Here is a 17,520-nt window from a genome sequence, read left to right as displayed (position 1 = left end):
ATCATAAATAATATTCAACGTTAAACTGGTACACAATTAAAAACATTTTATTTAGGCCATAGATAGGCCTAAAAATATTAGTTGTTTTTAACTATGTACTAGTTTAACGTTGAATATTATTTATGATTTTAACTTTATACACAAGTGCCAAAATACTATAATTACCTGTTGGGTAATTGCATCCATATAGCTTTGTCATATCTCATTTCAACATATACCTTTCTTTTCTCCTGTGTGACATCACACACTTCCAGTTAGAGTAATATGATGCCTTATTGGATGGAGATGTGATATAATGATAATTACTTCAGATGAAAAGGTAAACTTTTTACGCAGTTAATTACTACAATATTGATGATGATGTACATTATGTATATGTAATATTGAAATTGATGAATGTATAATTCTGATTTCTGAACATTTTTACTTTATTATCACTATTTTGGAGAGCAATAGATATTATAGAATACCTTTAACTCCAAGTGACCATTTATATTTGATAAATGGATTGCAGTGAAAATGTAACATTTACTCATTACTATACAATGTTTGCCTCAATTATACCTTTCTCTTACAGTTGAAAACTAGGTAGTCATTTATCAATATGATATTCATTTTCTTGTATACAGTGTACTTCTTCATGTTGTAATAAAGTAATTGAATAATGAAAATGTAATGATTTTCTTCCTTAAACATGTTCTTTAGAATATCAAACTGTATTAGGAAGGACATTGAATTGTTAAAAAGAGTTCAGAGGAGGGCTATTAAGATGATACCAGGGATAGAAAGGTTGTCATACGAGGACAAGTTAAGATCTCTGAAATTGTCTTCTCTTGAAAAAAGAAGAGTTATAGAGGATCTAATTGAGATGTTTAATCAAGGGAATTTATAGTGTTAATACATCACTTTTTTTTTCATTATTGGTGAGAATTTTAGGACGAGGGGAAACAAACATAAATTTTGGAAGGGTAAAGTCATCTTCAGGGAGACAGTTTTACCTTTTTTATAGGGCAGTTGAACTTTGGAATGGGTTTTATTCACATGTTGTGGATGTGGTAAATTTGAATGATTTTAAGGTAGGGCTTGATAAATATTTAAGTGATCAAGACTGGATTTGAGTTGTTTGATTTTAGGAGTGTATTGAACAGCTTTGATGGACCAACAGGGTCATTGTTGTCCTTAAATGTTACATTATAACATCCCATTATATCAATACCTACAATCTCAGCAGGCTCAGTTGTTTTAGTGCTCTTCACCAGACTTGCGGGTATTTTTTTTTCTATCAAACTTTATGATCTGGCACAAATGACATGCTAACACAATTTTTAATGTATTTTGTTATTCCAGGCCAAAAAGCTCCATTTTATTATTTTTTATGCTTCGAAAAGATCCTCAGTTGGATAATCATGCAATTCAGCTAATACAGCATTCTTTAATGTCTTAGAAATAGCAGGTCTTAATTTACCACCATAAATTGTACTTGAACTCAAGAGGTAATCTTCAGTGCTCATAATATTACAAACATAAGTGGCACACAACATAGTACAAATGGAGCAAGGAAACACACCCAGTCTGTAACTCCATAATAGCAAATCCTTGGTCGTGGCACCAAAATATTCTTTATTGTTTTGTGTGAGGTTTTCAGGTACACTGTTGTCTAGAAGATTAGCTGTTATTTCTTTAGATAACAAGTTGATTGAAAGAAAACATTCAGTAGAGAATAAATCAAACACAGACTTGTGACATAAGAAGACTGGATACAGTTATCTGACATACTACAAGAAGGCAGTCTTTGTTGTAATACAACAAGACAACAAAAGTTAGAATTCATAACTAAGTGTCAGTATTTAAATGTGTGTCAGTGACTGACTTTTTTGTTCTTGTTTGTTAACTGCTAGAACAAGCAACAGAAAAAGACCAAATGTAGTGTGTGGTACCTGACTTGAACCAGGTAAAACACAATTGTTGTTTGACATCTCACGTCAGAGATCATACTCAATTATATTCAAGGAAAGCTTATACTACTTATACTGACAGGTGTGGACCATTGCATCATTCTGTTATTGGATTTACCAATTAAAGTAAAACAGTTATCCAAACAGGAAAGTATATACTTTGTGTGTGTAACCTGCCCAGGGCAAGGATTAACACAAGATAGAGCTTACTTCATGTTGTTTACAAGAGCAGTATCTGAATGCAAGAATACCTGCATCAAAGTTTTTATAAATTCTGTCTGAAACACAGCTGAAGAAAGATTTATTTGTATGTTAATTATGCTGCAGCAGAATTACCAACCACATCCAGTAGGTTGAAACCACAATTCTTGGCCCATGAAGTGATGGCTCTGGTCTATCTAGAGTTGTCTGATTTTATGCAACAATCAAAACAAACTGATGATTGTCCTATCATGGTTTTCAGTGATCAGAAAGATTTGGATTTGGACAGCCCTTTTCCCCACCTGAATATGCCTCACAGTCACATTTCATTTCGAGGGACTTGCCTAGACCTCTTTTGCCTTTGGTGCATTTGATTATTCAGGTATGTTGTGTTCTGTCTTTATCTCCTGTTTCTTATTTTCTACCCCTGTCCATCTCTGGGACTATCCTTTGAGTCATTATTTAGTGTTTCTTCCTTCCCTAGATATTGGGGAGAATTTGTATTTGGGGGTTGGTATGCTTTGACCCCCATGTACTGTGGACAATCATGAATGCTTTTGATTATCATTGTTCTAACTTCCCTTATTTGGAATCACAGCATTTGGTGTCACTTCTCCCTTATTGAGGATCAGACCCTGATAATTTGATTACCTTTTCTTGCATTTGTCTTACTCTGACCATCCTTCTTAGGTTAGGACTGGTGGAGGCCAGACTCCCTGAATTTGCCCATGTTTGTAGGTCCTTGGCAATGGATCCATGGGTTCTGGAAGTTTTTTCAGTAAGTCTGGCCCTCTACTTCCATTCATCTTCCCTGTTGTCTCACAATTCTGTTTCCTTCCTTCCTTCTTGGGACCCTGTGATTTGCCTGCCTGATTCATTCTAGTGGCCCTCATTTCCACTGTTATATGGACGTATGGTCATACATCCTAAGTTTTTCTGTAAGACCTTATCATAGTGTATCAAAGTGGAGCAGTCTTTTCTCACACCGACATAATTTTGTGGTTCATCTTGGGATGTTTTTCAACCTCCTCTTCCGTTGGGCCCTACTTGCTCCTCTTCAGTTGCTAGCTATGGAATGTCTCATATGCAACATCACATCTCCTTTTTCTACTGTGTGACAGGTTCTCTCTTTTTTGAGGACATGGGCATCTCTTGAAGCCCACATTCCTCTTGGTCATGCCATCATGTGTCATCATCAGTGGTTTTTGATAGACTTGGAACCTTGTTCGGGATCCCTTAGATGCCCCTCTTACCCTTCTCCCGCTCTTAGAGACTGACTTTGACTAGTAGGTGGATCTCAACAGTACTACCATGGGAGTTCCTCCTCCTCGTCTGGAATGCCACCTTTTATGGATGCTTCTCTTTCCAGTTGGGGTGGTATATCTTAACACTCGGGAGGTTTTGGGACAATAGTTTCTTTCCGAGTCCTCTCTCCATATCATTATCTTAGAACTTCTTGTTGTTCATTGGGCTTTCCTTCATTTCCTGTGGGCTCTTTGGTGATGTTCCACTCTGACACTTTTATGGTAGTCTCATACATCTCCGGGCAAGGGGCACTCAGTCAACAGACCTCTGTTTTCAAACATTGGATCTTCTGTGTTGGGTCCACTGTCATCACCTCACTTTGTTGGCATGTTATAATCTGGGTGCTCTGAATCTGGTCACAGATAAGTTATTCCATCCAAACAAGATTCTCACTGCAGAGTAGTCTTCAGATCTACCTGTTAATTTTTGGGGTTTTGTGTGCTTTGTGGGGTGTCTCAGAGTTAGATGCTTTTGCCAATCTTCTCAATATACCACTTCCAAATTTTGATCTCCTGTTCCTCATCCTCCGGCAGGAGCAGTTGATACTCTCTGCCTGGATTGGTTGGGTTGGTACCTATATGCATATCCTCCTATTCATCTCCTACCACGTGTCCTTGCCATACTTCAGACCACTTCGAGTAGTGTTCTGCTGGTGGCTGTGTAATGGCCAGGTAACATGTTGTTTCCACTGCTGTGCTGGTTTTTCTTTGTTGCCTTCCTTTTTCTCTTCCTCTATCTCTGACACTTCTTCACAAGTCACACTCTGGTGTGTGTCATATGTATGTACCTCAACTCCATCTTCATGTGTGGCTTTGTCCAGTCATAATCTGAAGGGCTGGACGTTCACATATAGCTTACTTTGTTTCCCATCCTGTTCATCCTTCCTCAGTTGCTGTTTATAAATATACATGGTACATGTACCACTTTTGGTCTGTCCTAATGAGTTATCATCCTTCCCATACTGTTGTTCCTCACATACCATTGTTTTTGCCTTGGCTTTTTGAATGGAGTCTTTCGCTTTCCTCTGTTGTGGGCTATAGGGTGACATTATCTAACACATTTCATTTACTAACTTTGCTTGTGTTTTACAGTTGTCAGTCTCATCCACACTGTTTTTCTCCTTCCATTTTTCCATTCTCCCTGCCCTGTTTTCCTTCCTTATTAGTACCGCTATGTGGTCCTCCATGCTTTTTCCCATCCTTCATTGAACCTCTTGTCTTCATGGTCTTTAAATCACCTTACCTTGAGGTTCCTGTTCATTGGCATGTGAACATTGTCATTCTGATGCGTTTGCCACATTTTTGTTTCCTTAGTTCCTATGTTCTTCTCTTTCCTGATAGTTCCTTTTTGTCCAAGACTTCAGCAGCTTGAGAGGGTACTTCTACCTTGACAACTTTTTCCTTCTCTCCTTTTCTCACCTTTATGACCATTCCAATCCCACCCGTCTCCTTTGCCCGGTCAGGGGTCTCCAATGGTATATGACACGAACTGCTCCCTTCCATGGCTACTAAGTCCATATATTTCTTCTGTGAGACCCTCATCTCTCCTGTGAACTTCTTCCCATTACCCTTGTTGAAATCACCAGTTAATTTGTCTGGCATTTTTCTTTCTTTTCTCCTGATGATTCTCACCTTTTTCATGTTTTCACCCCATCAGATCGATCACCTTACCATGTTCCTGGCTACACATTTCCATGATTCCCTTGGGGGACATCATCAGTGCTGCAACAGTTTATCTGTAGGTGGTAAGTACTTCATTCACTTTTTTTGCCAGGGCCTTTATTGCATATTTGGGTCCCACTCTGTGGCAAGTGTTGCATGACCAGGTATACTTAGTCTTAAATCCACAATGTATGACCTGTGATCATATACCATGCTAGATGACTGACATTAAGGCTCTTCCTATCATGGACCTGAAGTACAATTCCAGATACTGCCAGGTGTTGGTTAATTGACTCTGTCAACAAGTTCCCTATGCTTCCAAAATATAACGTCATAACACATATCCAGGTTGTATTATGCCCACCATTGAGATGGGGTGTTCTGCAGGACCACTCGTAAGTATACCTCACAGTCTTTTGCTTCATAAATATGTTCATCTTGGACCGTACACTCATGGACTAACATGAGTATAGCAGACAGGGATTACTGCCCATCTCTGATGATCTTTGAGGCTCTTCCTACCATGTACCTCATGTACATTTCCAGATGCTGCCAGGTGTTGGTTGGTTGACTCTGACAATGTTATTGCTCTGCTTTCCAAAATAGGATATTGTGGTCACCATTGCACTGTCTCTGGTGTGTTGCAGTCCTCCAGTCTCTCCAACAGATATTTCACATCTTCTTCTAATGGAGTATGGGAGTTCTTGCCACTTACCAGTTTCTATTTGCTGGGGTGGTGGACCATAGAGGTCTTTCCTCCTGAGCATGCACAATAACACTCAGTTGAGAGTAGGGCGGTGGCATTCTGCTGGTGTAGATGGCTTGATGCCATTCCTACCACGGACCTGATGTAGAATTCCAGATGCTACCAGGTGTTGGATGTTGCACTCTGCCATATATTGTAGTTTGCCCCTCCAAGTGAGGCACCTTCCTTCCTACTGTCCACCAGATGTTGGTTCTCAGTGATCAAGTGTTGGTTGGAGCCGGATCAGCCACACAAGTCTTCACATGTGTTTGGATGGTTATCCTCCTCCTACTGTGGACTAGTTGACAAATTCCCAACGCCACCAGCTTTTGGTCTGGAGATGCACATCATATAGCCATTCCTCTTCTTACCTTCCACTGGATATCGGTTCCCGGTAGATCTGGTGTTGGTTGTAGCTAGATGAGACATATGAATTCCTACAGGTGTAAGGTTGGTTACCCTCTTTCTACTGCGAACTGGATGAAAAATTTCCAATGCTTCCAGGTTCTGGACTGAAGATGAACACCCATCTGGGCCTCCAAACATCCTACTGTCTGCTGTATGTTGGTTCCTGATGGATCTGGTGTTGGATGTGCATGCCTGTGGAGACAGGTTCTTGGTATGGAAGCTCCTCTTCCCTGCTGTCGCTACCCATTCTTGAGGTGAAAAGCAGAGGACCCTTTTCCTACCACAGAACTGATGTACAATGGCAGATGCTGCCAGGTGTTGGTTGAGGTTGAACTCCCCTTTATTGTCTGTCGTCCCCTAGCCATTCTACATTTTGGGGTAGGGGGGGTCCGTTATTTCTGTACCTTTTCTTGGGGTCTCTCCTTTGTTTCTGCCCTTTTAGTGACACATTACTAATGGACAAAGAGTATACCTGCCTCAGAAGTGCTGTGGTCTCCCACGGGTGTTTTGGTTTTAGTTCCTTCTCACACCCCATGGTTTTCCTTTAGACACTTCATCAAGGGAGATCATCTTCTCACAGACCCCCCTCCCCCCAATCTGTTCAATGTGTGTTTGTAGTTTTTAGTTAGAAGAGGTAAGATATTGTATGGGAAGTTAACATTTTCTTAAACTGAAAATGTATTTCTGGTATATATATTTACATTCTCTCTCATTTCTCACCTGTTCTTTCCACTTCCAGTGTGGTTTGGTGTGATCTGACCAATATAGAAGTGGTTAACAACTGCAAGATGAGAGAGGGCACTAGTTATGATAGGGGTAGTGTCACTATCTTATTGATGGAGGGTTGCTGCATAATCATTTGCATGTTAGATGCAGATATAAGTGGGAGTATCAAGGCTAGTGGCAAGCAAAGATTTGTGCCAATAGAGGGCAGTATAAGTTTTTGTGAGAAGAGGTAAATATTTATCAGAAATACATTTGCAGTTTAAGGAAATGTTAACTTTCCTAGGAATAAATTGGTAAGAGGCTTGGACAATTTATCTATATGTGGACTGTTTGAATTGTGGAAGAAAAAGCTAGAAATGTGAGCTTGTCTATTAACTGAATGGACTGACACTGTATTAATTTTTTCAAAATCTTTTTAGATTCTAGATACAGAAAATGCAAAAGCTAGAAATCTGTATTATCATGTTATCATACCAGCTGACCAAGTTTTAAAATAGATAACTATAATTTATGTTTGTCAGAGGTTTTGCATTAAATATTTCATTGTTGTCAAAAAATAAGGAAAAAATGTCCAAATGATGTGTTCATGAAAATTGAAATTATATGTATGAATACATGGTAACTGGTTTAGTGATATGGTTTTTATGTATAATGTAATTTTAAACTTAACTATTCAATAAAATTGATTTTTTTATCACAAAATCATGGACTGTTAATGAAATATTTAACAAGACAGTTCTTTCTTTTCTAGATAATGTTCAAAAGTGTATAATGACATAGAAATCTATATGCAGTTTTATATGACTATCTTAAAAATTGTTATTGATGTTTCATTTCAGAAGTGGAAGTTTTCAAAGTAAAGAAGTCCCATTACAGTCGAAGGTTAGCCAAACAACAGGCAAAAGAGAAAAAGAAACGCCAAGAAAAAGATGAAAAGCTTGATGTTCCTACTTTGGAAGAGGGTGATAAAACAGTGGATCAGATGGATGATAAAGACAATCGAAAGGTAAAAAAAAACAAGTTTTACCCTACTAATTAGTATTTTCAATAAATATGGTAAACTATCAATAGGTTTTATTTGTAAAAGTATATGAATTTTGAAGTGTTTTAATTGAGAAAAATCATATATTTGGGTTAAAATATTATGAACCAAGGTAATAGGGATTGCACAAGAATTGGCTTTGATATAATATTAGGGCAAGAACAACCTTAAAAAAGCAGTCTTCTTGAAACAACACTCAAAACCTTCCTTTTCAATAGCCGAGACCACCCAAACATTGATAATAAGCAAATTATTCACAATTATTAGAAAAAAATCAAAATTTACCCATTTGTTCATATTATTGTTTCACTAGCCTACAGCAAAATTGGCTGGGTATTTTGCACCAAAACCTAGACAGATATACAATATGAAATGCTGTGAATATCCATAATCTGTTTAAAAGTTGATTATTTTTCACCAAAAATTGATTTACATGATCATAAATACATAATAGATGTGATGTTGTTCTGAGCAGCTGCCTTTGTACTCAATGCTTGTTTACACTAAACCTCAGGCACAAAGCCACCTGGCTCAGTAAATAATGTTTGGGTGGAGAAAAAAAAACAATGTTGAAAAACATGTAACATTCAACTGAACTCGTATGCATATGTGTAACATAAAATTTTTAATCTTAACATGAAAATCACTTTGCACTTGGAGCTGTCAACACTGATTCTATTTATTCATGGATAAATCTTTATTAAAAATACAGGCTCAGTCGATTTGACCAACCACATGACTACTTTGTGCTTGTTATAGATTTGATACTACTAACTTTTAATATAGTATTTAGAAAACATTACAAGTCTTTTATATACAAAAAATCAGACTATTTAATGAAGTATTTTTACTAAAGATTGTTCGCAAATATATCAAGCCTTTATTTTATTTTTATTACCAGTCCAAGTGCAAAGTGATTTTTATGTTAAGATTAAAAATACTTTTTTTCATCTGAAATACCAAAAATTTCATTTGCTTAGTCTCTAAAACCTCCTAAATACTTCTCATACATTTTCTTGCAGTAAAAATTTATATTTCATCTGTTATTTTCTCTACCATAACTCTATACAAGGTTGGTCAATTTGATCAACCTCATAACCACCAAAAAAAAATAATCTAAGAAAATTTAAATTACCCTTTTTCTTTCTAGAATGACTTCAATTTGTAACATGAAACTACATTTGTTTAACCTAAGAAGCTTTAACTCATAACATTTTACATCTTTTTATACTTAAATTTTATTGTTTTATTGCCCTTTGAACCATGTATAACTACTATTTGTGCCATTATAAGTTGTAAATCATTCAGGGAATATTCAGCTCGCATTACGCTATTGAATTACATTACCCACCAGTTACTCCAAACTGCTCATGTGCATGCCTTGTGAAAATTTTTATCATATTATTATTTGTTTTACCTAATCTTACCTTAATTAACCTGAAGAGTTTCCTATTTTTACATTTTAGTTAATAGTAAATAAAGAATACAAGTGAAAAACAAGAAATATAGCACTTATCTGTGACATGGTTAACTTATGCCTTAACTTGTCATATCTCTCCAAAGTAAACAGCACTGTAAAATTATTAATTCTTGCTACAAAATCAAGTGAGGTTTATAATTTCTTTAAAATTGTCTTGTAGGAAGAACCAATGGAAATTGTTTCAGGAAAGGAAGCTGAAGAAATAGATGAAGAGTCAGACAGTGAAGAAAAACAAGAAGCCAAAAAACAGTTACATTCTTTACAGAACCTTCTCTCCTGTGAGTTTTCTAATAAGAAAAAAACAATTTCTATGAGAAGTATAAAACTCAATCCTGAATTACAAAAATATATTCAAGTACTCTACTAAAAAAGTAGTAGTTAACCTTAGTCTTCTCTTGAACTTGTTTTTATGTTATTTGGGTTTGATAATTCCAGAATGCTAAATCTTGTTATGTGTATGTGAATGCCATGTTAACATAATAATGTATTGTGAACATTAATCTCACTTAATTGTTTTGAAATTTTTTGCAAATTGTGAACTTTTGTTTTTAAAATCCACACTGCTGAATACTTTTTTTTTTGGTATTTTAATTAACCTCTTTAATAATTTAAAAGGCTAGTCTGTTAAATACATTTTTTATATTAGATTGCAAGATGCATTTTTAGATCAGTGAAATCAATAGGTGTGTTGAAGTGTTCTGCTCTGCATATGATAGCAGTACTCACCATCAGAGTATGATTGGTCTTAATAAAATTTGTTTTTACTATAGAGAGGTCATGCAACCAGCAAAGTGCCTTTAAACTAAGCCTTCAAAGTTTTGACTTTGCATTTTGTTTTCCCCCATGATGAAATTTTAGTCACCTTTTTGATATAAGCCAATTAGATTGTCAAGATACTTCATGCTTATCCATATTCTTTCAATGAAGCACACACATATATAATGTAGGCATAAGCCAATAAGCAGGCTTTCATCCTATCTCCCCACTAACATTTTCATTTATCCTCTTCAGTCCAACTTTTGTTTTTGAACAAAATACACACACAACTTATTTTCTAGTGGATGTTCAAGTTGCTTCAGGGTGCACGATGTCAGAAAGGAGTTCAGCTTAAGTTACCTTCATAATTGTTAAAGTTTGGCAGTCTTTTGATTAGCAAACTTACCACAATTCTTTCAAGAAAATTGCTTGTTTTTTTGTCATATTTTGGCTGGTTTCTAGTTGATTTAATGATGAAAATTCCTCATGGTTAAAAAAATATATTTGTATTTAACCATATTTAACATCCTTTCTTATTTTCTGCAAATTTTGTAACTAAATTTTTTCCCATTTCATCAACATAAACTTTCTCATAGGATTAACATCATTTTTTTATCTTGATATGTTGTAGACTTGTTAGAGAATAAGAAATTTTTAATGGTGTTGGGATATTTATAAACAATTTTAAAATTATTTTTCAGATATTACTTTAAAGATGCAATACTAAAACTAGTTGATACTAAGTAATTTAGCTTTATTTTCACATGTAAATGTTGCTGCTTATGAGTAACTGATTACTAAAAGAAATATCTTACTTACCTTTTGTTATAAATTTTTGATTAAAAAACCTAAAAGATGCTGTAATAGTTTGAAAATAGTATAAATATGTTTTGATTTCTTCTTCAAAAATCATATAGTAACATATTTTACAAGCTCTTAAAAACATTTTTGTGGTGGCACAAGAAAAAGTTGAACATAAAGGTTTTCTTGTGTTTGTATAGTTAAAAAGAATAGATCATGTTTCTGTTCTAATTATGTGAATGTTATTGAAATACTGGTTTCCCAATCCACTTTTAACTTAATAGTACTGTGATGATTGTTCATTTTCTTTAGAAAGGCTTGAAAATCATTTCTTTTGTTTGGCCCAACAGAAAATGTATCATCTACATATCAGAATCAAGGGATATCTTTTGTATTTTAGTATGCTGTAAGAAGTAATACACTTTCAAAGTACTCTATTATTTAGCAACATCTGATATTGTTTTTTCTGTTTCTTTTAGATGGCATGTTTATGATATACCATATAGTTTTTTTAGACAGTTTAGCAAAATTATTATGGATCATTATCTCTTTATACTTAAACTTCCTTGCAATAAAAGGCTTTGCTATTTTGAATAATTGTTTTCTTCAGACTGAAAACATATGTGCTTCAACATGTAAATGACTTTTATGGGATTTTATAAATGCTAATTAGAAAAATTAACCTTTTTTTCTAATGATGACTGTACCTAACAAAGTGAAATGTTTCAGTGAAAGGTGATGCTGAATTTAACTGGTGAATCATTAAAGATACCTCAGACTTATAGAAATGTCTTAGGTTTTGTATATGAATGATATATTTTAAGTAAAGTTAATAAACTGTAAACTGACCACTATGGCTATTTGTTTATGTAACTAATTTTTATGCTTGTGATACATCTTAAATAATGCTCAGTGCTTGAAGTGGGGCAGGATGTCATACCACTTCTTTTCAGGAGGGCCCAAAACCATTCAGCTACCTTTTAGTATAATAGACAGTAAGCTTCTCAGAAGGGAAAGTTTCACTAGGCAATGCAATACATATTTACAAAGACAATAGACTGGTGAGAGAAGCTATATTTTTTCTTAAAATGTTGTGTAAGAGTGAGGCAGGAATGATATTGTTATGGATTGAAAGAACCCTCTTGCTACAGGCTGGATCTGTGTGACCAAGTTCATAACCACAAAGTAACTATCAGAGTTTCTTTGCTGTAACTTTTATAGTATTATATTTATAGTATGCTTGTATAGTATTATATAAAGAATATACATAAAAAAACAAGAAACACAGTACTCTGCTTCAAAAATATCACAAACTATCTCACTTCAAGCAATAATAATACCTATATAATTGACTATATAGGAAGATATCTTAATAGTTGCTAAAACTATGTAGTGAAGAAGTATTTTTATATTCTTTAATAAGATCATAATGTTGTTTTTAATAGGTGGAAATATACCTGATGCTGCAACAATTTTTGCTCTGAAGAAGCAGCGTCAGTTAGCAAGAGAAATGGGTGATTTTATACCAGTTGATGATAATGAGAGCAAGTCAAGACTGATTAGGTTTGTAATAGATTTTCTGCCAAATGATGGCAACATATATTAAGTTAAACCTGAATATCTCATGAAATATGTTGTATTATAACTTGAAGTCTAGTTTAAATTTCATTTTAGTCAGAAAAACAGCTCTTAGCATATTTTTAGTGAAACAAGGTAATATGAGAAATGACATTTTATTTCATTTGACTTTATTGCTAAGTATTTTATGAAAATTTTGATTTGATTTGAAATGAGATCATGATCTAGTTTAGAGTGAAATGTAAATTTTCATAAATAACTGATTATATGATAATTGACTATTGATTATATGAGTGATTGACTAAATATTGCTTCAGAATGATACTTAGTTTTGAAGTTAAATACAAGAATTGGTTCTTTATATTCAATTTAAGTTACTCTAATTCAATAAATAAATAGATACAGGGGTGTTTAAAAGGTAATTGAACTACTGGAAATTCATAAATTGATGACTAATCATCAAAGAGCTGTAATATTCATTAGATGAATTAATAAGGTGATGGTAACAACAATTGCAGTGCCCAAAGTCATCACTTTTGTGAGGGGAGGGGTAATTTACATGTCAATAGTGTTTAACTCAGTATGGGCTCATAACCACTAAACGAAAAATGTTAAATAAATCTAAATTACCCCTTTTTCTTTCTAGAATGACTTCAAATTGTAACGTGAGGCTACATTTATTTATCCTATGTAGCTTTAAACTCATAAATATACATTTATACTTAGGTTTTGTTGCCTTTTGAACTATATATAATTAATATTCCACCAAGTTGTAAATCACTTGGGGAATGTGTGGTTTACATTAGCTATTGATTTACATTACCCATGAGCTGCTTGTGTGCGTGCCTCATGAAAAATTGTTATTATATTTTTATTTATCTAATCTAACCTTAACTAACCTAAAAGGTTTCCTGTTTTTACATTTTAATTACTTTTATTGTAATAAATAAAGAATACACATGAAAAAACAAGAAATAAAGTACTTACCTGGGCCTTCTTCTTCTTCTCCCTTTTTTTTATATATTAATGGTAGTAATGCACAAAATAATTTTTATTTAATTAAATAATGCACCAAAGAACATAGAATATCAAATGCAAAAAGCAGACAATCTGTGGGAATTAAACTTGTACTGCAAGAGAAATTAACATTTTCCTGTACAGAAAATAATGTAATATAATACATCAGTTGATAGATGAAAACTTTGTCTTTCTGTTGGTTATAGATAATATAATATTAAACATAAGCGAGAACTATTGACAAATCCTGAAAGAGAGGATGTGACAAGAGGGGTCTAATTTTCTATTTAGTGGCTCTGTAACCAAACAAAATTGAAAGCTATGAAAATTATGCTTTGCCTGAGTGATGACAACATTGTAGTGACTAATTTACTTAAATTTTATACTTCTTGGAAGGGTGGTAAATTAATTAGAGAAGGGGGGATGCCGAGAGAAAAAATATCACATTTCTCACACTACGGGAATTCAGGATTTTTTTTTATATTGCCTTATAAAATTATGAACTTAAAACCAGTGAGTTGAGATTGCTTCCACAATCAAAATTAGAAGTAGTGAAATATGGAGCTCATGCTGATCATGTATTTGGAGAATATTTGTTGACTACTTGGTCCTCAAAAAATGTGTCCCATTTGTGTCTTCACATTTTGTACTGAATAGGATGGAGTGCTGTCTTGCATAACAACTTTCACTTGAAATTTCTCTTTGATATACAAGATGGAATTTGCTGATTAATGATAAGAAACACAAAATATAAGATGACAGCAAGTATTTTTTTATTGTTTTTCAAAACATATGTTACAACAAAATTGTGGAGATTTTACAGCCTAAAATTGCTTAAAGTAAAATATCAAAATATATGATTTTTTTTTTCTTTTTTCATGCAAAAACTACATACTATGTAGAAAGCATGTACTAAGTTTCATGAAGTTTTATTAATTATTTTCGGTGTGAGAATGAAAAGATTAGGACCTATCAGTAACAGCTTGTTGGTCCAGGAAGAGTTCAGATCAGAAGTTTTTGAATTTCAATGCTTGTTTTATTATCTTTTTATGTGAAAGCAAATATTTTTATGTAATATTATGTAACAATCCGTTTTTGCTACATACTCTATTGATCTCTGGGTAATATCTGATTTTGTATCAGTTTGGGGGACAAGTTTATTGAGTTTGTTTTCAGTCTAATAAAATTTTAACTATTTCTATAAAATAAGTATTCATAATTAGAGCTTCTTTTTATTTTTATACTTTTTAAACTAGAGATGATGATAATGATCAAAGTGAAGATGAAGAAGAAGGGAGGATAAATTTCACAGGAATTAATCCTTCAGTTCAAAGGCAGCAAGTGAAAGATGCACTGTTGTCTGCAGAAAATGGTTTGTAAATTATACTGTTTTTTTTTTAAGTATTTCAAAACTGCATTATTAGAATTACTAAATCATGAGTTGTCTTTTTGTTGTTTTAAAGTATGTTGCATGGAATTTTGATTTTTTTGTTTCTTCAATAAGTTTCTGTTGGAAAAAAAAAATTAGGTGACATAGTGACTGACTGGTTGTTTATAATCAATAATTGATATACTAATTAAACATACAGTATTGGCAACAATCATGGAAATACATAGGTAATACACATACATGAGTCACAAACAATGATTATTACAAATACAAGAAAGCATACAAGTTGTACAGTCCACTGGTATTGTGTATTTACTTTATACAGAACAGTACACCTTGTTTTTGTTCTACCATGAGTTTATAAACATATGACTGTGAAATATTGTTTCAGATGTCCTTCATTACTTCCCACAATTTACTCAAGTTTTTTGGATGCTATTTCATGTTTTTAGCTTCCATATAAGCCCATATAGCCTTAATAATATTTATCCTGGGACTTTGTGCAGGTCAAGTCATACTTGCGAGTATTCCAGCATTCTTAGTTTTTTCTTGCATGTATAATTTCACCACACTTGCTACATACTTGAAATTCCTGTCTTTCTGATAGGTGAATCCCTGCCAAATGGGTCTTGTTCCTGAGGGATTAAAATGGTAGATTTAGAATTTGATTGTTCCTGTGAGCAGTCATGCTGCCATCAATTTTGTGTAGATCTCCAGTACTATTGATTGACATGCATCCAACACTTTTATTGGTCTCCCAGCATGCTTCATTGTAGATGTACAATGACTATAATACCATTCTTCTCTACCATTGAACAAACTGTCATTAATTGCTGTCAATTAATTTAAATTTGAATTAATCTCTGAAGAGCTCTTTCCTCTAGTTTATTCATCCTATTGTTTTAAGTTTGATTCCCATTTGAGTATTTTGGTTTTCAGCAGTAGTTTTAACCATATATACAGTACACCTGGTGAAGAATTAATGATTACTATAATTCTGAATTTTACTTCTTGTATCTTCACGAAATTGGGAAGTCTTTTAGTAAACTTGAAAGTATATTGTACACAAAAAATTAGATTTTTTAAAAAAGTATTTCTACTAAAGATTTTTCTGAGAATTTACTCAGTCAGTCTGCTTGAATGGTAAATTTTATGATGATAAAATTACTTATTTTCATTTTAAAGTTTCATATCTCATTTGCATAACCTCTAGAACTTCCTAAATTAATGTAAAAAGTAAACCTTTATTGTTTTATTACACATGTTTTCTGTTATGTATATATTTTGCTGTATGGATTGGATCGGTTCAACACTACCATCAGTGTTGCTATACTGTCCCCTCGTCCCAATTTTCATACCTTCACAGATGTCTCACGCAAGGATTGGGTGCATATATCGAAGGTCAGGAATTCCAAAGTTTATGGATGGAAGACAGATCTTCCTTTCACAGCCATATGTTAGACCTTCATGATGTCGATCTGTTCATTCCCTCAATTCCACAGTGGACTCTTATATTTCCTGTCATGGGGCACGCATTCTCGGAACCTTTGTTTTTAAACTTTGGATATTCTCTACTGGGCTCACTCCCGTCATATCAGCCCCCTGGCTTGTCATGTTCCAGGGGTGATGAATTTAAAAGCAGATCACCCATCTCACCCCAGTTGAATTCTCTCAACCGAAGGTATGCTCCATCATAAGGTTTTTTTGGTGGATTTGCTCTCAATTTGGGACTCTGATGATTGATACAATTGCCACTGATTGAAACTCTGAACTACAGGCATTTTTGGTACCCCAGTATCTCATCCTTGGGCTTTGGCAATAGATGCATTCAGTCAAGATTAGATGAAATTACACTTCTGTGCCTTTCCTCCAATTCATTTGTCACCCAGAGTTCTGGCTATGATTCAACCCTCTACTTGAGAGCTGTTGTTAGCCCCAGATTGCCAGCCCAACCATGGTTTCATCTTCTACAGTATCTTAAAGAGGGTCCACCTCTGCCTCTTCCTCTTTGACACTCTCCTATTGTGGCAACCTTGATCCAACATTCTACACCCAAACTTTCCCAAGTTCAATTTTCATGTATGGAAGTTATGCAGTCTTTTTCATGGCAACAGGGTTTAATTTCTAAAGTTGCCTTGTATGTGCCTCAATCTATCTGTAGACCCACAATGGCCATTTATCAATGGAAATGGCACATTTATAGTCAGTGGTGTCTCACAAAGAAATTGGACCCATTTCACCCAAACGTGCCCACCATATCTATTTTTTTTTACCTGTTTTTTTTTACTTGTGTCCAGCTTCATCTACCGATACTTTATATAAGTCATATTTATTGACTGCTTTTCTTTATTCTAAACATCGGAAAGTTTTTGACTCCCCAGAGCTGTCAGGCCTTCTCCAATCATTTAGAGTCCTTCTTCCCAAACGGCTTTTACAATTACCCAACTGGATAATG

At 34.2% G+C, this 17,520-nt stretch overlaps 1 protein-coding gene across 1 annotated transcript in view; it reads left to right on the top strand.

The window, feature by feature from the left end:
- The window catches only part of LOC106469026 (PAX3- and PAX7-binding protein 1-like), a 59,814-nt gene that overhangs the window by 3,319 nt on the left and 38,975 nt on the right, over window positions 1–17,520 (top strand). The window contains exons 2-5 of the mRNA XM_013929480.2: window positions 7,841–8,007; window positions 9,684–9,801; window positions 12,526–12,643; window positions 14,932–15,047. Coding sequence (XP_013784934.1) covers window positions 7,841–8,007; window positions 9,684–9,801; window positions 12,526–12,643; window positions 14,932–15,047 — 519 coding nt within the window. The remainder of the gene's footprint in view (window positions 1–7,840; window positions 8,008–9,683; window positions 9,802–12,525; window positions 12,644–14,931; window positions 15,048–17,520) is intronic.

Source organism: Limulus polyphemus, unplaced genomic scaffold, assembly GCF_000517525.1.
Source record: "Limulus polyphemus unplaced genomic scaffold, Limulus_polyphemus-2.1.2 Scaffold3268, whole genome shotgun sequence".
NCBI lineage: Eukaryota > Metazoa > Arthropoda > Merostomata > Xiphosura > Limulidae > Limulus > Limulus polyphemus.
This window is presented reverse-complemented; position numbering and strand designations above follow the sequence as displayed.